The 21,141-nt window shown below is 48.9% G+C and overlaps 1 protein-coding gene across 1 annotated transcript in view; it reads right to left on the bottom strand.

The window, feature by feature from the left end:
- The window catches only part of smg1 (SMG1 nonsense mediated mRNA decay associated PI3K related kinase), a 43,794-nt gene that overhangs the window by 8,609 nt on the left and 14,044 nt on the right, over positions 1-21,141 (bottom strand). The window contains exons 20-51 of the mRNA XM_080857228.1: positions 20,489-20,688; positions 19,792-19,988; positions 19,394-19,555; positions 17,113-17,267; positions 16,735-16,886; positions 16,205-16,409; positions 15,940-16,049; positions 15,494-15,638; positions 15,063-15,219; positions 14,695-14,815; positions 14,169-14,414; positions 13,655-13,945; positions 13,228-13,372; positions 12,731-12,869; positions 12,300-12,521; positions 11,759-11,939; positions 10,419-10,580; positions 9,641-9,876; positions 9,153-9,307; positions 8,697-8,919; positions 7,530-7,776; positions 6,749-6,978; positions 6,314-6,562; positions 5,712-5,850; positions 5,481-5,590; positions 4,581-4,799; positions 4,059-4,252; positions 3,735-3,907; positions 2,403-2,682; positions 1,599-1,871; positions 1,045-1,279; positions 528-754 (exon numbers count right to left, since the gene is read on the bottom strand). Coding sequence (XP_080713354.1) covers positions 528-754; positions 1,045-1,279; positions 1,599-1,871; positions 2,403-2,682; positions 3,735-3,907; positions 4,059-4,252; positions 4,581-4,799; positions 5,481-5,590; positions 5,712-5,850; positions 6,314-6,562; positions 6,749-6,978; positions 7,530-7,776; positions 8,697-8,919; positions 9,153-9,307; positions 9,641-9,876; positions 10,419-10,580; positions 11,759-11,939; positions 12,300-12,521; positions 12,731-12,869; positions 13,228-13,372; positions 13,655-13,945; positions 14,169-14,414; positions 14,695-14,815; positions 15,063-15,219; positions 15,494-15,638; positions 15,940-16,049; positions 16,205-16,409; positions 16,735-16,886; positions 17,113-17,267; positions 19,394-19,555; positions 19,792-19,988; positions 20,489-20,688 — 6,180 coding nt within the window. The remainder of the gene's footprint in view (positions 1-527; positions 755-1,044; positions 1,280-1,598; positions 1,872-2,402; positions 2,683-3,734; positions 3,908-4,058; positions 4,253-4,580; positions 4,800-5,480; positions 5,591-5,711; positions 5,851-6,313; positions 6,563-6,748; positions 6,979-7,529; positions 7,777-8,696; positions 8,920-9,152; positions 9,308-9,640; positions 9,877-10,418; positions 10,581-11,758; positions 11,940-12,299; positions 12,522-12,730; positions 12,870-13,227; positions 13,373-13,654; positions 13,946-14,168; positions 14,415-14,694; positions 14,816-15,062; positions 15,220-15,493; positions 15,639-15,939; positions 16,050-16,204; positions 16,410-16,734; positions 16,887-17,112; positions 17,268-19,393; positions 19,556-19,791; positions 19,989-20,488; positions 20,689-21,141) is intronic.

Raw genomic sequence — 21,141 nt, 5'->3', positions numbered from 1 at the left:
ACTTTAGTAGAGGAAGATGATTACCGTTAATTAAAAAGCGTCTCTCCTTCAGTTACACAAGGTGCTCTATGGAGTCTTTTTAACATTCAAATTGGCTTCATTAATTAAACAACAGTCAAGTTGATTTGGAGGCAAACCAAGTAGTGAAACAAGCATGCAGTCATGCTGCAAGTCCACAGAAGCAGCACAACGCTTCTAGCGGATTCAATGCAGTCAGTCTAAAGCAGTGGTTCTTAACCTGGGTTCGATCGAACCCCAGGGGTTCGTTCAGTCACTCTCAGGGGTTCGGCAGGAGTCAAGACACACAGAGTTTAGCCCGGTTCACACTAGCAATGTCGGGCCGTTTTTATACATACCTACGTTTTGAAGAAATCATATTTTATTTTTCAAATTACGAAGGGTTCGGCGAATGCACTGATGAATGTTCAGTACCTCCAATAAGTTTAAGAACCACTGGTCTAGAGGTAATCCAGAGTGTACGACTCATACAGTCCTATCAAACCCAAATGACCGTGCTGCTCCCGTACCTGGTGATGTCCAGGTAATGCGAGTCGGCGTCCTCCTCCAGGCCCATGGCGGTGTTGCGCAGGTGAGCCTGCAGTGCCTCGGCCAGTCCCTGCAGGGAGACCCCGTCGGTGCACTGGTCGATCAGGGTGTCCAGCTCCGACAGCATGGCCTCCAGCGTGCTCTCGCCCTTCAGCATGCAGCGCAGCGCCTCGGGGAAGATGATCTGGCGGAAGTTGGTGTTCAGCTCCTGTGGAGGACCAGAGAGGATAAGAGGTTAAGTGTTGACATTTAGTCATTTATCAGACGCTTTTATCCAAAGCGACTTACAAGGGTGTCTTGCTCAAGGACGCTTCGACAGGGAATTGAACGAGGAACCTTCTGATTACTAAACGACTTCTCTACCTCCTGTACCACTGTCGCCCCCGGCATCTCAACTGTTGAGTGCCCTCACAGTTAAAAAAGCACACGTGTGCCACCTCAAAAGCAACATGGGGCAGGTGTAGCTGGCATACCTGCTGGCAGGTGTAGCTGACATACCTGGAGGCAGGTGTAGACGCCGTTGGCCAGGTAGACGGCCTGGGCGGTGAGGGTGGGGCTGGGCAGGTCCAGGTCGTGCGACGGCAGCTGGCACTGTTGCAGCAGCTGGAGGAGGCAGGTGATGTTGCCGCTCATGCTGCACAGCTCCTCCAGGAACCAGGCGCCGTCACGGGACGTCAGCTCGACCAGCTGCTCCCCCGCACTCGACGCCGCGCCCTCCATCACCAGGTTACGCCTGAGGGGAGACACCAAGGGGATGCGCTCATGCACGGGACTTGCCAATCGGCACAAAATTATAGGCCATCATATCAGTCCCACAGATTCAGTAACTCTCTCAGTAACACTTTATTTCAGTCATGTAAGAAAAGCAAACTCAGACTTTCAACTATTATATGCCTTTCTGGCCAATATGAGTTAATGCTGTGAGCAAATGCAGTTGATACTGCTGAGTAGGGAGATGTTTCCCCAAAAAATTGCTTAAAAGCATGGGGGGGGGGATGTCTAAACATTAGCATTTCAAGCACTTAAATCTTCCAGGAGAATCCCATGCCCACCTTGTGAGTGCGCAGAGGGCCGACAGGATGATGCCAGCCATGCTGTAGGCTCCCGGCTCGCTGTTCTCGCGCAGGAAGGCGGCGATGCAGCGCTCGATCTCCTGCAGCTGGTCCTCGCACGCCGCCACGCTGGTGCCCTCCGCCTTGAGCCGCTCGGCCTGCCGCACGAGCCGCGTGTTGGTGTCGGACCCGTGGTGCTGCAGGGCCAGCTCTACCCCGGACAGGAACTGGCAGGTGGCCGGAGGCGGCTGGGGGGAGAACTGCATCTCATACCTGGGAGGGGGAGGGGAGGAGACAGAATGGAATTTATAAGCGAGTTAAAAATAAACCAAATATATTCTATTTTGTGTCTTGCCAGACTGATCTCAGGCAGGATTCAGTTACTTCTAGCCATTCGTTAACAGAGAATCCTACTTCTGATTAATTATAGTGCCACTTCATGAGCATACCGTTCCAGTAAAACCCCTACTGTAATCCAGCTAATAACTACTGGCATCATAGTCCGTTTGGAAGGATTAGTACAAGTATTCCACCACTCTGTGTGTCATGGTGCTGTGGGGACTGAACATAAACTGCCTGAGCAACAACCGCTACATCTCCGCCTATTAACGGCCACAAAATGAGAAACCAGACGACTCCCAGTGCAAACACACACACGGACAGACAGACAGAAACACCACACGGACAGACAGAAACACAGACAGACACACACAAACACACAGACACAAACACACACACACACACACACACACACACAGAGAGAAAGAAAGACCGACACAGACAGACGTTCTCTGTGTAACTCACTGATGGTATATGGCCTGGCAGTGTTCGACGGTCATGTCTCGCAGGAGCTCCTCCAGCCACTGCTTCCAGGTGTGTGTGCGGTGTCGGCGCAGGACGGCGCGCGGGTACAGCAGGGCCACGGTGGCGTAGCTGTGCAGGTGCTCCAGGCAGCCGCGCAGCACCAGACGTCGCTGCTGCAGCAGGGCGCTCACCTCCGCCTCCAGCTGCTCACACTGGCTGATCAGGTGGGCCTGGCCAGCGTTCTGCAGGAAGACCGTCGCAGGGACGTAGCTGGGGGGGCCTGCAGAGGGGAGGGGCAAGTGGAAGAATAAGAATACGTTACAAATAAAATGTATTAATATTATAATTATTAATAAAAATAAGAGGCAAGGAGGAGACAAATTGGTAAGGAAAGGTGAAAGAAGAGAGTACGAAAGAAAGACGGACACAGATTTTGAGACAGATTCTCTACTGAAGTTGACAGCACTATGGGGTGGTGGCGAATAAAGCTGAACATCAAGAGTGGAAGACGGTGGGAAAAAGGCAGTCTTGTGCAGTGTGAGAAGGAGAATGAGACACTGCTGGGGACTGTCATTCAACTCTGAGCGTCTCAGCAGGAGACTAATGACGGACTGGTATAATAGCAGAACACCAGTGCCTGTGTGCATGCATCACTTATCACAGCAGAGTGCAGAAACTACATTCAGGTGATCAGTGTGTGGAGGGGAGGAGAAAAGGACTTCATTTTCTGCTTCGGCAGTCAGTTCCAGAAAATCCATGTTGCATGGTACTTTTACAGAGAACAGTCGTCACTAAGGCCATTCATTATATGACAAGTGTATTTCAAACGTCATGATTATGTGTTTAACACTCTAAAAGCTTTTTTGAGTTGGCCTGTGGCAGTAGATCACGTGCTGTAAGTAGGAAAAAGAACAACGGTTGTGTGGTGGGGTCAAATCTCTGTGGTGGTTTTCCTTTAAAGTAGCAGAACACGTGTGTGACAATGCTGTGCGCCCCCTGCAGTCTTTGTAGCGGCAGTGCAAGGGTGGTTTCACTGTAATTCTCTCCACCTTGAGAGGGAGTAGGAGTGGGCCATAAAGTCTTTCCCTCCACAGAGACGGCACGCATGCACACATAGTTCACTCACACACACACACGCTCTTCACTTCCTTTCTCACGCATTACATACACACTGCAACCTCACAATGGACCTCATTCTCGAACGCAGTTAAGAAAAAGCTAAGAAGAAATGTATTTTACAGTTGCGGTCGAAAAGAGCTTGAGCCTTAAAAATGGGGTATGATCAGTCCTAATATCCCCCCTGATCTACAGAGGAATAAGGGGTGTATTTACCCAGGTCTATCTGGCTGCTGATCTCCTGCAGCAGGGTGGCCAGCTGAGTAGCCTCTAGGCTGGCAAAGGCAGCCTGGTACTGGGAGATCCACTGGTCCAGGTCGGACAGCTTCCCTTGGATGGCATCCTGGACCGTCCTCTGCCTGGACTGCAGCTGGGTGTGCTCAGAGTACCTGGGGGGGGATGAGAGCAAGAGGTTTACCAACCTGCTGACACACACACACACACACACACACAGACACACACACAGACACACACACAGACACACACACAGACAGCCTTATTTTTCCATGCACAGTGTAAATTCTCATCAGTGGTGCGCACCTGTGCTCCAGCGTGTGGATGAGGTGCTCTGGCCTGCTCTCGGCCCCCTCCAGGAACTCCGTCTCCTCCAGCAGCTTGGCCTGCTGCTGCTCCCCCTGGGTGAGCTGCTCCTGCAGGGTCAGGTACTCCTCCACCGCCACGTCCACCTGGGGCAGCGCCACCAACATCTCCTCCCGGTTCTTGAACCAGTTCACCTGGAGGGGACACAGACACAGTTTGAGCAACAGTTTGAGAGAGACAGGCCCCCTACACTTCCAAAATGTTTACACACACACCTCCATAACTCTATGCATCAATCCAGTCTGTCATTTTACAGCTAATTCAATTGTCTAGGTGTATTTCTACAGAATTTGCTACATACAGTATGGAACAGTCGCTGTCTGGAAAGTGTACATCTCTCATTGTGGGGAAAAAAAATGAAATCCTTCCAAAATACAACACCTCAAAACTTCCACTGCAAAATGAGTCCTGCAATGAGACTCTGCCAGGGCTTTAGACACACGCCTAGCGTCTTCCTCTCACCTTGATCTCAGCCACGCGTGAGGAGAAGAGGCTGCGGGTGATGTCTCTCTCCATCTCCCTCTTGCTCTGTTTGCTCTCGGCCTGCTGGCCTCCGCCTCCGTACACGGCCCCGGCGAAGCCCACCTCCCCGCCGGCAGTCCAGTCCACCAGAGGGTCGTACACGAAAGCCTCCAGCAGGGTGAGGAGGGTCTCACGACCTCGACGCATCATCTGGATCACCTGAGGAACAAGAGAGGCAGACAGACAGAGGGGTGTGAGGTGAGCAGACAGACAGTTCCTTTCCCTGTGCTAGGGGTCATCCATTTCTTGCACAAATGAACATGATTGAACAAACAGTTCAAAGGCCATATTTCGAAAAGGTTTACAGTACACCCGTTAGTCTATACCACAGACTAAAATGATTCCTGCCTAAATGGGCCTGGCCAGAAGTGAAACCGCTGTATTGGTCTCTGTGGTTAACAGGTTGTTCACTTATTCTTCTTTTGCACTAGAACTACAAAATGAAGTTTGACTGGCAGGCTGCTAAACAGTTCAGTATAAGTGAGTAACTGAACGCCCTGTAGAGTAAGCAAAGACGGCCTGGGGTTACTGCAGATTTTTGTTATATCTACGGTGTTCAGGAAAGTCTAAAGCTTCTTACAGAAGTCACAAAAGCTTCTTTCTTTCTTTCTTTCTTGCAGAAACACACTCTCTAACTTGAGCATGTATGCATATTGGGTTGTGTGTGAACATACAGTTTCTATCTCAAGCTGTATAAATGCATGTGATCTCCAGCATGGCTTTTTCAAGAGGCAGCAGAATTGGCCTCAAGAGCAAACGAAGATCAAGAAGTGTGATAGTCTAACCACTGTGGATAGTCTAACCACTGTTGTATAAAATCCAAGTTCTGCTTGTGCATACCTGTTCACATGACAGTCTGAAGATGCCCTCCACACCGGTCACTCCCAGGGCGGTTTCAATGTTATGAGTCATGCGGAACGGAACCTTCTCAGGAACTCTTAAGCTCTTTCCTGTGTGACCACAACACACACAAAAAAATAAGTTAGTTAGTGTCTGCACTATGTTTTACATTGCGGTGTGCGACTTGTTATATCTGAACAGAAATAAAAGATACATTTAAAACAAACAAACCTTTCTCAAAGCAGACGTTGTAGTCAATGTGCACCACCTCTCCTGTAGTCATGTCTATCAGCACGTTGTCCAGATGTCTGTCCCCCAGTCCAATTATATAGCCAACCATTGACATCACTGCAGTGGACCTGGCATAGGACTGTAGGAGAGGAGCGGGAGAACAGTTAAACAGATTAACCGCTGGAGATAAATACAGATATGAAATGGAGCTCTTCATCCCATCAACTTCATCCCTGTACTGGGTATAGCGTACATTTCCTAAGATCTACAAATTCTATGCAGGTCATTCCTGTGGACATTTGTATTGAATTTATATGCTACAGTCCCGAACAATGTAAGCAAATGGGAAGAAACTTATCTGGAATAGCATAAAAATAAAAAACGTGCGTATCTAGGAAGCCCATGACTACTGAAAAATCATTCCTTCCAAAAACTGTTTCAGGTCTTAATTAATGAATATCTCAACACCAAAAATTGCATAATGCATATAAAAGGATCTTATTGCATTGCCGGTTAAATAAGCTTATGCCATACAATGTCGTCACTCTTATGGTAATGTATGGAGATTTCAGGGACAGTTTTCCAACAGGCTCTCCGCTGACCTGCGTGACCTTCCACCACTCGCTGGGCGTGGTGCAGGAACACCAGAGCTCCTTGGCCAGCAGGTTGGGCGGCGTGGACTCCATCAGCTCCTTCAGCACGTCCCTCATGACGCTGATGGGCCAGTCGCGACGCGACAGGTCCAGGCTGAGCCCCACCGCCTTCAGGGCAGGGCTGATCTTGCTGTAGTAGAGCTCGCTGGGCCGCGGCACCATGGGAAGGTTCTGCTGCTGCTGGAACGAGTCCTGGGCCTGATGGGTAGAGGAGGAGGAAGAGGAAGAGGAGAAAGAGGAGGAGGAGAGAGAGAGATGGATGAGTCAGGCCTGCAGCAAATCACCCAAGAGGGATGCATCTTCCCAGAATAATACAAAAATGAGGGGTGAAAAAACTAAACAGTGTGTGTGTGTGTGTGTGTGTGTGTGTCTCTCTCTCCTCACCTTTTGTGACTGCAGCACAGCCTCTCTCTGCTGCCAGCGCTTGTAGAGGCCGAAGAGCGGGGTGGCGCCGTCCACCCACTGGATGAGCCCGGAGCGGGTGCCCAGGGGCGTGACGGAGTAGTGGCGGGCGTGGAAGCGGGGGCTCTCCTGCTGGTTGACCTTGGTGAACATGGTGTTGACGATGGACAGGAACTGCATGATGCGCTCGTCCAGGTGCAGGTCCTCCAGGCCTGAGGGAGAATGAAGAGGGGAGGGGGGGCCACAATCAGAGAGAGCACTGGCACAAAGACGGTTGCTTTTGGTCATAAATACAGACTGGAAATGTATATAAAAATAAACAATTAAATAATGAGGGCTCAAATTCCACGCCGTTTTGTTCCCCTGCGCTATGGGGCACACGTGCAGAAAGGGTTTGTTTTCTGCAAGCTTATATGAAGCCTTTTGTAGTGTGTTTTAGTTTTTTTGTTTTTAAATGTAATGTTCCGTCACAACGGAGTTGTAACACCATGCCTCGCTGCATGAACTTTTTAATTAGCTCTGATTAAATCATCTCCCGAAAAATGAGTACAGTTTAAGTGCTGTGCTAATCTGTTATGACAGCTGATGACTCCGCAGGGAGGTAGCCACAGTTCTACTGGCAGCCTTACTGACAAACACAGAAACGCTGCCTTGGGGGGAAAAAACTGCATTCTTTTACTGTTAAACAGCCCCATACACACAGCAACATTGTCAAAATAGACTGTGGGCCTTCTCAACAAGTCATGGGCACATCCAGCCTTACCTTTGAACAGGTAGGGGTAGTTCTTCCCGTCGGAACCAAGGAAGTAGAGCTTCTTGGGCTTGGTCTTGGTGGGCAGGATGGTGATGGTGTTGCCCACGCTCTGGATGGTGACGGCGTCTGTGGCGGTCACCTCCCTGGGCAGTGCCATCTCTGTGCTGGCCATGCCAGCGAGGCGCGGGCTGATCTCGTCCAGACGCAGCAGGTAGCTGGCACGCTTCTGCGCCCGCTGCTGAAGGCTCAGCATGATCTGGCAGTGACCAAAAACACACAGGAGGGTCAGACAAGGTGACATTACTCATACAACGCACAAACAGCCAACCACCCTTAACCGAGAGGGGCAGAGCTAACCGTCAGCACAACCAGGAGGACGGAAGAACGTGAGGACACGGGGCATTCTGTAGCCAAATCGGCAAGAACATTGATCAGTCTGTGCCAAAGACGGCAAAGAAGTGCAACCCTGGTGTTTGTTTGCTTGGTGTATGTCATTCTTAAACATCTCCTTGAAGTCAGTTGAGCACAGCTATGTTGAAGAAAAGCTGTGACTGAGTTTCAAATGACAACAAATGAATACAAGATGTGTGTGTCTAACCACACGGCATAAATGGGGACTGTTATGGGTAGTGATTGTGAAGACCCTCACATATCAAACATAGAACAAGCCAAATACAACTGCCGATCTAACTGGTTACTTTCAAAGTACTTCATCTCGCTGACATTTCAGTCGGTCTTGTTTTAATCTGTATTGGATGATTCATTTCTGGCCCATCACGGTCGAATAATTGTTAAGGGAAACTGCTAGATGGCTGCTATTACTAATGCGTGATGGTTCAAACCAGTAGGAGGCACTCCCACTACATTCAGCTGTGTAAAGTGATCACTGGAGAAAGGTTACAACACAACACACATACTATCCACTGCATTAAGCTGGAAAATTGCATAATGTGACTTTTCTTCCATTAATTTTGCACTCCATGAACAGCAAAGCTTTGTATAGGCTGACTCTTTCATTGGAGACAAATGATATGAGAGAGCAAGTAAACCTCTATAACAGACACAAAGTTACACACACACACACACACACACACACACACACACACACACACACAAGTGTGCAGAAACACAGACTCCTGCACATACACCACACACACAGACCGAGTGTCCACTGACCTGTTTGAAGGGCGCCCAGCTGCTGGCAGGGTTGGCAGGGTTCTGTGGGCAGCGCAGACGCTCCAAGGCGTTGTTGATGGGCTGGCCGTAAGTGTCCTGGAACCAGGTCTCGTGTGGCGTCTCGGCCGGCGCTGCGGTGATGCTGCGCACGTGCTCCAGGGCAAACACCACGGGACGCATCAGAGCTGAGTGCTTCTCACGCATGATGGCCACCTTCTCATCTCTACAGTAACACACACACACACACACACACACACACACACACACACAGTGAGAACTCCAATCACTCAACAACACTTCTGTTTACAGTTAGCAAAAGGCAGGGCTACATGATTGGTACTAAACTAAATCTCTAACCAACATCAAGTCATTTTGGCAACACCCAACACAAGTTTTGGGAAAAAAAGATAATATCTATGGAATAATGGAAGACATGGATAATGTGGGGTGGCTCACTTCCGCAGCGTGTTGTTGCTCTGCACCCTCTTGACCTCGTCCTCCAGCTGCTGGATGCGGCGCAGCACGTGCATGTGTTGCTGCTGGAGCACGCCCAGCCACAGCTCGTCCCACAGCAGCGTCACACGCCGCAGCTCACCCACCAGCATCTGAACCTACACACACACACACACACACACAAAGTGTTAACATAGAGTTTGGAGACAGACAACAGACAACCAAAATGCACCATGGAATTTTTTTCCTCAGTTCTTTGGAACAGATACTAGGTTCTGGCAAAGTCTGACATCCCTTCCATTACCAGGCAGAGTCTTACAAAAAGAATGAGGACGAGCCTGCCAGGCTGCTAAGTCCTAGTCTGTGACCTTTGAGCAACAAGCTCTTCCATTGTGCAGGCAGACCAAACACTACACCTATATGTAGAGCCACATATATCCCCCAGCTAGCCCACCACGCAGCCGTGGCAGCATCTGCATCTGTGTCCGTACCTGCAGCACCATGGTGGGGTTGGCGGAGGACAGCTTGTCCACGATCTTGCTGTAGCAGTCCTGCATCATGGCCTGGTCCTCACTGGAGCACAGCACCATCTCCTCGCCTCCGCCACCACCACCGCCGGTGCTCTCCTGGGAGGCCGGGGGGCTGCCCACCTCGCTGCCGCTGCCACACAGGGCCTCACCCTGGATGTTGCCCAGGAAGGTGGGCAGGGCTGACGGCAGCTTGTTACCTGGGCACACAAACAAAAGGTGTCTAGTTAGCCTGACGGCAGTTTTATAACCACCCAATAAAAACAATTCTGAGCCCGTTTAAAATAAATAAACCGAAATATTTGCCAGATTCAGGTTGATCACCTGATGTTCATTTACACTTAATTTACATAGCAAGGGTTATGGATCTGACAAATTGAGCATTTGTATGGAATTGTCCAGGGATAAAAATAGAAATAATGTTTTTCACTTAATTGGCACAAAAATATGCAACTGATGTCACCTCATGGCAGCACCCAGATACAAAGTAGAAAATAAAAATATAATAACTTCCCCTTCACTTGTGGTGGTGTGGTAAGAAAAGTGAAAGGTAATAAATTCAAAAGAACAAGAGTAGATAAGCATCTACACTAGACACACCTACACACAGACACACTCACTCAACATACCATAGATCTGAAAAAGGATCTGAGAACAGCAATGGCTTTAAACCCTGATTGTAAAAGTCCTGAAGTTAAAGTACACAATAAGAGGCTGTGGGAGGGAGTGTGATGTGGCCTACCTGCTGCCTGGGCTTCGCCCCCCAGGGAGATGGAGCCCACGATGGCGGGGTACAGGATGAGGTGGGGGGAGTCCTGGGCCACTCGGCACAGCAGGCTGCAGATGCTCTGGCGGATGTAGGCCTCAGGGTGGTTCAGACGAGAGAACAGCTGAGGGATGATGCCTGGGAACACACGACAGAAAGGTCACCAAAGGTCAACGCCCTGGCTGGGATAACCTGTGGTGTAAAAGATGTCCATTCCATTCCATTCCCCCCCACCATTTCCTGCGCTGTATTACAACATTATTGGCATCAGAGCCCGTAGGATTATATTACCCTTCTCTGTCAGTATGTGACTTTACTGACAAGTGCCACTGCATTGAGTTGTGCTTGTTATGCAAATCAGTGCTCTTCAGATAGGAAACAAGGTTCAAAGAATATTATTAGACAGACAGGTGGGAGAATAAATCATCTTCCTCATCTGTGTTAAATAAAGAAAACATAGCCATCTAGAGAACCTGCCACAGTGTCAACATTTTTATCAAGTTTAATGCCAATTTACAGTCCAGGCGACAAGTCACTGGACAAAGAATGACCTAAGAGTATTAATTGGTCGCAGACATTGTTGCGTAATTTAGAAATCTGAAAGGGCACAGAGATTGAAAGTTTTGTCACTCTGATTGGATGAGAAGAGAATCCACAGACATTTTGCATTATTGATATGAATACTCCAATATAGCTATTTAATGTTCTTAACATTCCATTTAGCTAGCAGTGCAAGCTGTAAAGTTCAAACATTGACTTGCATTACAGTCGATCATGAAGTTTAGAGACATAATGTGCTGCTCAAGATTATACGACCCATCTTCCATAGTCAATATGACTAACGAGTTACTAACTAATGCGAGTCAGCTAGGTAGCCAAGTTGCCACAGAAATTACACGTTCTGTTCTGAGCCAGTTTGTCATCAGCATTTGACTATGAAAGCCCATAGGTGCTGCACCGTCGCCAGACACTTTATTATCGTCGAGCAACACTTGTTGCCTGGACTAGAGGTTCGCCTTTAGTTATATAGCAAACCTATTAAACAGTGACAACAAGAGAACCAAAGCTGGGTGGTTCTCTACTGTTTTTGTATCAGCAAACATCCTAAATACTGGTCATTTTGCAGCAGTTTTCAAAGATTTTAACATACCTACATATAGTAATCGTATATACAGCAATCTTTAAAGCCATTCCATCCTTTAGCCTCTCTGATAACGTCCCAGTCAGGGCACATTTGACCGGGCCAGAGGCTGTGGTGGCGTGGTGTGAGCTTCACAGGCTGTGCAGTGGGGCGTAGGCGTGTTGGCCGGGCTTACCTCTCCAGGGAGCGGTCGGGGTGGAGGCGAGCCCGAGCTCCAGCTCCTCCCGCAGCTCTCCCGCATGCTTCACGAGAAGCCGCAGCAGTCGCAGCGTTGCCATGACGATCACGTCGTCGTTGCTCTGCTTGCTGCTCTGGTTGCTCAGCAGCAGCTTGGGGTTGTCCTCATCGATTGGCACCTGATAAGAGAGCCAGGCACAAACACACAGAGGCAAAAGTTAGTGGTTTGAAAAACACTGCCCATAAACTGGGATCCTCCATATCTTGTTCAAATCATTTCATATATGACCATTAGCTAATCGTCCCCAAAAACTAGGGTTGCATTCTAAAAGACTGACTTGCCTGACTCCCACGTCTTACTGGGAATATTTAAAACCATCTTGTGACCTACCCCCCTAGCCTGCTATATTACATATATTTCTATCGTCCAACTAAAGATGGCAGCCATAGAGTGCCATATAGAGGGCTTCTCAAACAGTCACAATCCACCAACTGCCAAAACACAACAAGGTTAAACATCTGTGTGTGGCCTGACTGACCTGTCCTGCGTTGAGCTTGAGGAAGGTGAAGTAGGCGCGGCAGGAGACGCGGTAGAGGCTGAAGATGCGGTCCACCACCCTCCTCCACACGCGGATCAGGCCCTCCGTCACCACCTCCTCCACGTCAGCCAGCCACGGGCACGAGGCCAGCAGCTGCCTCCAGATCACATCCACCATGTCGTCCTCATCGTCCTCCTCGTTCTGCAGGGCCAGGTCCTCATCCTACGCGCACGCACACACACAAACAATTAGTATGGCACGAAAATCACTGCTAATGAACACTGGGGAAAAGAACACACACACACACACACTTCCAAAAGATAACCAACACTTCCTTACTGTTGAGGTTGTGGTAAAACCTAAAATTGCTTTAGGATCAAAGTATTTATCCCTCCATCTCTAGTTAACGGCAAGCTTTTTTTTTCTCTCACCTGAATGCCTGCTGGGCGGCACATGGCTTGGCCAAGGATGCTGTAGATGGTCTCCTTGTCTTCTTCACTGGTGCCTGACGGGAGCAGCTCCTCAATCTCCTTCTTTTCTCCCGAGAGCAGCGGCACACCCTCACCCTGACTGTTGAACCAAGGCAGACAAGCGGATAATGAGCAAAGCAAAAGGTATCAGTAACGGCTGACACTCATCCTTTGGGCAATGCCGAGTTCATGGGGGCTTGTAGGGGTCTGAATTGAATTGAGCCTTAGCCACTTTCCCTGATCAATTTTATTGATATAGCGCCAAAACAAATCAAATAGTATCAAGACTTTAACGAAGCGAGGGCTTGCACAGAGGACAATATTGGCACCATTCCACAAATGGCCATTTAAGTTGTACGCCCCAACACTTGCATATTTGGCAAAGGGCACAGAAGGAGAAACACGAGAGCAGTATTGACTGCTTTTGAGAGTTATGGTGCACACGGTCAGAGGCTCACCTGGCGTTGTCCACCACCTTCCTGCCCCATCTATAGGTCCAGCTGGCAAGGGCCGCCCAGGATTTGGCCACATCGGGAGCCTGGGAGGTGGACAGCTGATAGAGCTGCCCGAGGACGAAGTCTGGCTCTCCCACGCCAACACTCACTGCAGGGAGGAGACGCAAAGGAGGTCAAGGCACGACAGAACCACTTATCTAATCCTCTAAAACAATTGAGGGCTATTAACTGGGAAATTCATTTCAGATCAAAGCATGGAGAAAAAAAATCCCTCCACCAATGAGCTCAGATTAGACAGTCTCTATAACCCATGCAGTCTTCACTGATTAAATTCTTTAGAGCGGAGATATTTTTAAAATTAGAACTAAATTAAGATTTCTGCAAAGCCAGTGCCATGCCACTGATGCCTTAACAGACAATGCTCTCGTACCAGTGATCTCCGTGGTGATGCGCGGCACACCCTGGTCCTCCAGCGGCAGCTCCAGCAGGGCGGCGATGTTGCGGCTGAGGGGCGAGAGGCTGGGCTGGGCCGCGGTGGAGGAAGAGGAGGAGGAGCTCCTCTTCACCACCTGCTTGAGCTGCAGCGTCAGGTCCTTCCAGTCGGCCAGCAGCCACTTGCAGAGCGTTAGCACCGAGCGGCAGGCGGCGCGCTCACACTTGCCCGAGCGGCAGTAGGACAGAGCGCCCAGGCTCAGCATCTCCATCGCCCCCGTCGACTGACCTGCAGTCACAACAATTTGTAACTAAATGTGAGGCGCATGCAAAGGAGTATTTATTACGGCTTTATGAAGGGAATTATAATTCAGCACATTAGTCTCATCCCCTTCTGCCTCACTCTTATCTCCATTAATTAAAAACAAACCCATTTCATCCCGCATAGAGCTCACCACAGAGAGTCTATGAGAAAAAACTAAAAGACAAAAAGAGATAAAATATTGACTGACCTGCGGTGAAGAGCACTTTGGCCTTCTCGATCTCCAGCTCGGGACCCCACTTCTCCTTGACGGGGCCCTCCAGTGAGAGCAGCCTGAAGCTCTGCAGCAGGTCCCCCCCCTCGGGGTGCTCCACCTGGGGCTCGCAGCACTGGCTCAGCAGCCTGGAGGCCAGGGCGATGTTGCCCTGCTTACGGGCAAACTTCACCGCAGTCACGCACAGCTCCATCAGGTGAGAGTCCACCGGAGCTAAAGAGACTGGGGGGACGGGTGACAGACATCAGATTTGATGACAATAAAGCTATGCCCTCTACCTCACACACACTCCAATCACAGACTATTATCACAGTCTACAACCATACACAACATATCCCCAAGTGAACGAAACACACACACACACACACACACACACACACACACACACACACACACACAGGTTAAAGTCACACACACACACACACCTTTCAGTCACACGCACACACCCACTCCCTGCACAAACACTTCCAGTCATTATGGCACTCTGTGCCACGCACCCCACCTTTCTGCTTGAGGTGCAGCTGCCTCTGGAATGTGGTGTATCTGAGCGCGTGCAGCCAGGGCTGCACATCCTGCTGTTTACAGGAGCTCAGGGCCTCACTGAAGAGAGGGATCAGACAGTCCTGGGGGGAGAGAGAGAGAGAAAGAGAACTTTAAAACTGTCCATACAGCAAAAGAGCATTACACATTCTCCTGTTCAGACTGTACAAGCCCACCACAGTATTGTGTGACTGGGATACCTACTGCAAGAGGGTGGAGGTGGAAACATGACCAACAGAGTATTACTTTCACTATTTGGAAATTCTGCATAGACAGAACCCTGTCACACACACACACACACACACACAGAGAGAGTGGAGCAGGTGTTACCTCATCAGGCAGCTGGTTGGTGAGGGAGCCCTCCAGGGCGTTGGCACAGTGCAGCTGCATGGTGCCGATAGTGGGCAGGCAGCCAGACAGCGTCAGGGTGGAGAGACGCAGAGCACCCAGAGACAGGCGGCCCGTCTGCTTCAGGTACCTCACCAGACTAACACACCGGGAGGAAACAGACAGACAGACAGACAGACAGACAGACAGCAAAAAAAATTAAAGGAGATGGGGAAATGACACAGATAGAGAGAAGACAACAGAACAAGAGTGAAATAAAAAAAGTGACCGCAAGAAAGAAATGAATTCTGATACAGACAAAGATGACATCTACAAATATTTGCTGGCTAGAATCCTGAGGATTGTAGAAAGAGAACAGAGAACTCAAAGCAGTGTTGGTAAGGGAGCAGCTGTGGCTGGGTGCTGGGACTCACTCGGATGAAGGGCCCATCTTCTGGTCCTGCTCGTGGTTGGTGGAGGTGATGGCTCCCACTGCGCTCCTCAGCAGCTGCACCTCTATAGCCTTCTGCAGCTCTGAGGGGTCCGGACTCAGCACTGCAGGCAGCAGGCGCTTCAAATCTGTTATACACACACACACACACACACACACACGAAAGAAAAACGTAAACATTTAACAGATATTGCTCATAAAGAAATACATTTACTGTATTTAATTAAGATTTTGGCCAGTTTCTGATAAAAGTTTCATGGTAAAGTAGGCTATAAGGATGGTTCTGTAGATGGTTCTATCAATGTGCAGTGCATGGTGCTGATGCAACACTAATGCCATATGCATAGGTTAAATTCACTGGAAGGCAAATACTATAGTCAAAGCACAAGCCGCAAAAGGATTATATCAAATTAAAACTGTATGCAGTACCTAGTTTGTCTCTGGTGCTGGAGTTCAGCAGGCCGTAGTCTTCCCCGGGCAGAAGCTCCAACTGGACACGGCACTCTGGGAAATCTCCATCCTCAAACCTGGTCAGAGCTCTGGGAAGAGGAAAAGAAAAAAAAAACATTTAAAAACTATTGACTCAGACAGAAATAATGTGGCACTGGCAATGGCACCGTCTATAGTCACAGCTCTTCTCCCACTCACGAGAAAAAACCCAGTTTCTCACACACACACACACACACACACACACCTGACGTAGTTGAAGTCGGTCTTGAGGTTGACTGTGGTGCTGCTGCTGCTGTTCTTCTTGAGGGCGTGCATGCTGGCCTGCCACTCCTGCACCGAGGCCCAGTCACTCAGGGCCACGTAGCACTCGCACGCCTTGTTGGCCAGGAAGTTCACCACCTCTGGGGAACACTCACTCGACTTCAGCAACACCGTCTTCCTGCCGTCTCCTGAAAGGGCAAAGAGTCACACCAAGCATAAGCAGGTCTGGAAATAACGTCAAATACTAGAGTACAGGTGTCAAAACCTCAAAGCTTAAGTTTATACGCTCATAATTCCGGCTGACGTAAAACTGCTGATGTCTCACTTCCCTTCCTATGTGAAAGAACACTTCTGAGCGCAGCTACAGTAGCGCTTCTGTTCTAATGGCTACCTTGTACACAGGAGAGAGATGATTCTGATCATTTACAACTGGCTGTGAATCAGTGTTCAGTCCAGTCCTGAGCCGGGCTGGGCTGTACCGTAGCGTGGCCTGTGCTGCTGGGTACAACTCACCACTGCTGCCGTGCTTGGGGCTGGCCGTGCCGCTGCTGCTGCTGTTGGAGTTGGCCAGCTTGAGCAGCGAGCGGTCGAAGCCCTTGATGGAGCAGTCCATCCCAGTCACGGCGCACAGCTGCTCCTGGTACTCCAGGGCGGCCTTCTCAAACCTGACAACAAGGAGGACGTTTACAACATGCCATGCCATATCCACAGTGGCCTCCCCAAAAGTTAGTACAATGAACGAGAAAAGTTTGAAAGTTTGCTCTAAAAATTAAAAGATGCAGATTTTTTTTTGGGGGTGTTTGAACGAACAAGGCTCTGTCAATTCTCTAAAAGTTTTTACTAAAAATAAAAACAAATAAACTCTTAATTTCTGGGTGTTTGAGCACTCACCTTCCCTCGGCCTGCAGGGCCACGGAGCCGACCCAGCCCAGGCTCTTGCCCGTGTTGGCCAGGCTCCAGGCGGCCAGGCCCTGGATGGCTTCAGGGCAGCGCAGTGCACACAGCGCCTCCACCAGCATCATCAGAGGAACCTCCACCTCTGGGCCCTACACATGCCAGGCACACACACATTTTAGCACGCGGTGAATGTGCATTGGAAAGGAGGGGGGCAGGGCACAGTTGGGCAGACTCGGGCTAGGGTTGGGCGATGTCTCCTTATTTGTCAGAAGACTATGTTTACATTGAAACATCGTGATGGACGATGATATCGTCTCGTCGGGGGAGGGGGGGGGTGTGTGAATGTGTGCGTGTGTGAATGTGTGGTAGCCTCAGACCGACAATCCTAATCACTTACTCAGAAATTAAAACAAAAGTCATCACTGGCTCTGGCCATGCATGCGAGTGTGGATGTAAATATGAGGGGTTTTTTTCATTTTTTTTCTGCTAACATTTTAACTGTGGGTACTCTTAAACACGCGTTGCGTGTCTTTGGACAATATTCTGATTAGTATTGTAGGATTAAATTACATTCCAGCGGTAGAGCTTAAAATTTGCGACCTCCTAGCACCTCGCCATAACCGGAACCCTCAAGCAATCTTTCTATTTCTTATGTAAAGTAGTATTTATTGTCTCGATTGCTCGTTGCTTGACTGTTTTCTCCCTTGTACGTACGCCTTTAACAGGTACTTAAGTGTACTTGTACTTGGGGGGGGGGGGGGGGGGGGGGGGGGGGGGGGGGGGGGGGGGGGGGGGGGGGGGGGTATTAACTGAATAATAATAATACTATTAATAACTAACATGGTGACAAGCAACAATAAATATTTAGGCAAGCATTAAATATATATTAATAATCTACTAACAACGGCAATGTAATGGCAATACGTTTAAAACTATAGGCTATATTTTGTTTTACTAATGCCCTCTTGCGCTTTGGCACGCTGCGCGTTATAAAAAGCTGCCGTTCTATTCCTTTTGGATCTTAACGGTTAAAAGCATCCGTTTTAATCCGTTAGAGAGGCTCATTTCATTTCAACTGTTTCAACATTCAACAGCTGGTAACCTACCATGACGCAGGAGTTGGTTGGAAAGAAGGGCACCACTTCGCCTATTTGGAATTTCTTTGGTTTTGAACCAGATGAGCGTGGGCTGCCAAAAGATTTAAATAAATGTGTCTAAGATTTGCGCAACTGTGGTCCGTGCCAAAGATGGACAGACAACAAATCTCGCAATCACCTGCGTGTTCACCATCCTGAAGAATATGCAACGATCAACGTGTCCGTGCGCTCAGGGAAGTATCTCTGCATATGCGCTACCAGCACGCCTTCAGAGAGAGTTTTCAGCACCGCGGGTAGTGTGGTCACCCCAATCCGCAGCTTATTAAAGCCAGACAAGGTCAATATGTTTATTTTTTTGGCCAGAAACATTGACATGTAAATCATTTGGAAATAATTAGGCTGCACTCGTGTCTGCCCTGTAAACCTTTTAAGTTATTACAGTTTAGCGCTTTTTGGTAGGCTTACATGCAAGTCATGCTTTATGTTTGTTTGTTTATTATTTTCCTGCTCTTAGCCTATATATTTTGTGATATCCGTGAAGTGCATGACGAATTATTTGAAAGCTTTTGCAGTAAAAAAGGTAAATGCCATTATGTTTCTATTTGTTGTTCAACTTTTAATAAACGTGTTTATATCAACACCTTCGTGTCTATTCTATTTTGTAGCCATTGCACTGAAGTTAATGCTTTCGCTAAAGTTGAACGTCATATTTCTGTTGACAATGAGCAAGTTTCCCGACGCAGGAGCAGGCTTAGTTAACGTGAATAACATGAAATGTTTGACGTGGGAAAAACTAAGAAAAGCTGTAACCTAGAACGGGGGAACATGGCATCACGATGGTTACCATCCATCGTGATGGTGGGTCAAAAATGATGTACGATGATATTGTCCATCGGCACAACCCTAACTCGGGCTAAGACAAAGGGCCAAATGATTTAGAGCATCATGTGCTCAGTCAACACTAAAGCATTCTGGGAAAAATACTAGGGTGGATGCAGCACTTCTGAAAACACTTATAGTTCTATTTGGAAAAGTGTAAGGGTGAAATGTCACACACACACATACACACACACACACTCTAAAGGGCCTAAAGCCTTAGGACCTCTAAGCCACAGTAGACCAGTGCGAGACCCCGACAGCTGTAAGACTAATTGGACGTTGAGGCCCATTTACGCCACCTGTGCACTGCTGTTCTTGATCTCGGCGAGCAGGTCGAAGCCGTGGCGCACGGTGACCGCCGGCTGCCCAGACATCAGTCCCACCCGCATCAATGCCATACGGATTCGCGTCAGCCAGTCCTGACACGTCTGTCGGTTGGTGTAAAAGAATGTCCGAATACCCTGCAGAAGAGACAAAAGTTAGAGACTTCCCACAGATATAGCTTGTGCGCCAGCTAACTCTATACTGTTCCCGTCCTAACCTAAAAGGTCTCCTCCATTTACCTTTACACAACCTTCCTCTAACTTACTTCTGGAGAAGAGACAGTATTCTCTTTAACAAAGTGTTTAAACGGCAATTAAATGCCAAGCAATAATGCCATGGGATGGCGTTCAATGAAGGGCAGAGGCGTGCCCACCTTGGGTGGCGCGGTGAGTGCGTTGGCACAGCCCTCGTAGGCGTTGTACATGAGCTTCTCCAGGTTCTCCAGGAACTGCAGCAGCAGTGCCAGGCGCAGCTGGTTGGTGTGGTGGCCCTCGTCGCTCTCCGCAGCGCTCCACTGGCTCAGCTCCTGCTCAGAGTTCAGGCTGTGGGCCGCCAGGCTGCGGATCATACCTGAGGAGGATGGAGGACAACGCCAGATGAGACACACACACAAAACACTTTTACTGTTTGGACAGCAAATCCCTTGTCGGCCACACTTTGAGATCATTAAAAGTCTCTTGGAGACCTAGTTGACTGTGCCCACATTTCGTTTTGACTGTGCTGGGACTCCTAGGGTAGTACCACACACACACACACACACACACACACACACACACCTGTGCCAGAGTAGAGGTAGCTGAGCGTTGGTGCACAACTCCAGTGGTGACATTTAACCTATAAAAGTGGTGTGACCGGTCATGGCATCATTACACCTTCCAGCATGCAGTCAACCCATTGTCAAATAGACAATCATTGCTAGAAAAGTGAAGTGTGCAAATTGACCAATTTGAAACTCAAATTGCACATAAATACACGCCTCGCTTTAGAGTTCAACCCAGAGTCCTTCTGCAGGAAGTGTAGCCTGGTTAGGGTACAACTTTCTTCCCCAACATTGTGTTGCTCACACTTACCCTCTATGGTCTGGAAGGTGTCCTGGGCACGACCCAGGGGGGTGCGGAGCTTGGAGAGGACGGTGAACTGGGCGGCCTCCCACACGGCCCACTGCCACAGGACGGCCTCCGTCTTCAGCAGGGTGCGCGGCACACACTGCGACTCTCGCTTCTCCACGCGCTGGCAGCTGTGGTACAGACGCTCCAGCCACGGCTCCTTCCTGCAGCACACAGGAACAACAATCATACATGTGACTTACATTACGTTACTTACACAATCATATATGTGACTTACATTACGTTACTTTACTAACACAATCATAAATGTGACTTACATTACGTTACTTTACTAATACAATCATACATGTGACTTACATTACGTTACTTTACTAACACAATCATACATGTGACTTACATTACGTTACTTTACTAACACAATCATACATGTGACTTACATTACATTGCGTCCTCACTAGCTCTATTCATTTGTCGAACTCTTCATGAAGAGCAATTTCAATCTCTTCCTTCGCCCCTATCTCCCTTTTCTCTCTCTGTCCGTTTGCTTCAGACATGACCACTTCATCATGAATCATGCATGCCGTTTTTGCAATATAGAATATAGAATTCTGTTTCTAGTCCTTTCAAGAACACTGCCAGTGAACCAACAAGTAACA

Source organism: Sprattus sprattus (assembly GCF_963457725.1).
Source record: "Sprattus sprattus genome assembly, chromosome: 18".
Taxonomy (NCBI): domain Eukaryota; kingdom Metazoa; phylum Chordata; class Actinopteri; order Clupeiformes; family Clupeidae; genus Sprattus; species Sprattus sprattus.
This window is presented reverse-complemented; position numbering and strand designations above follow the sequence as displayed.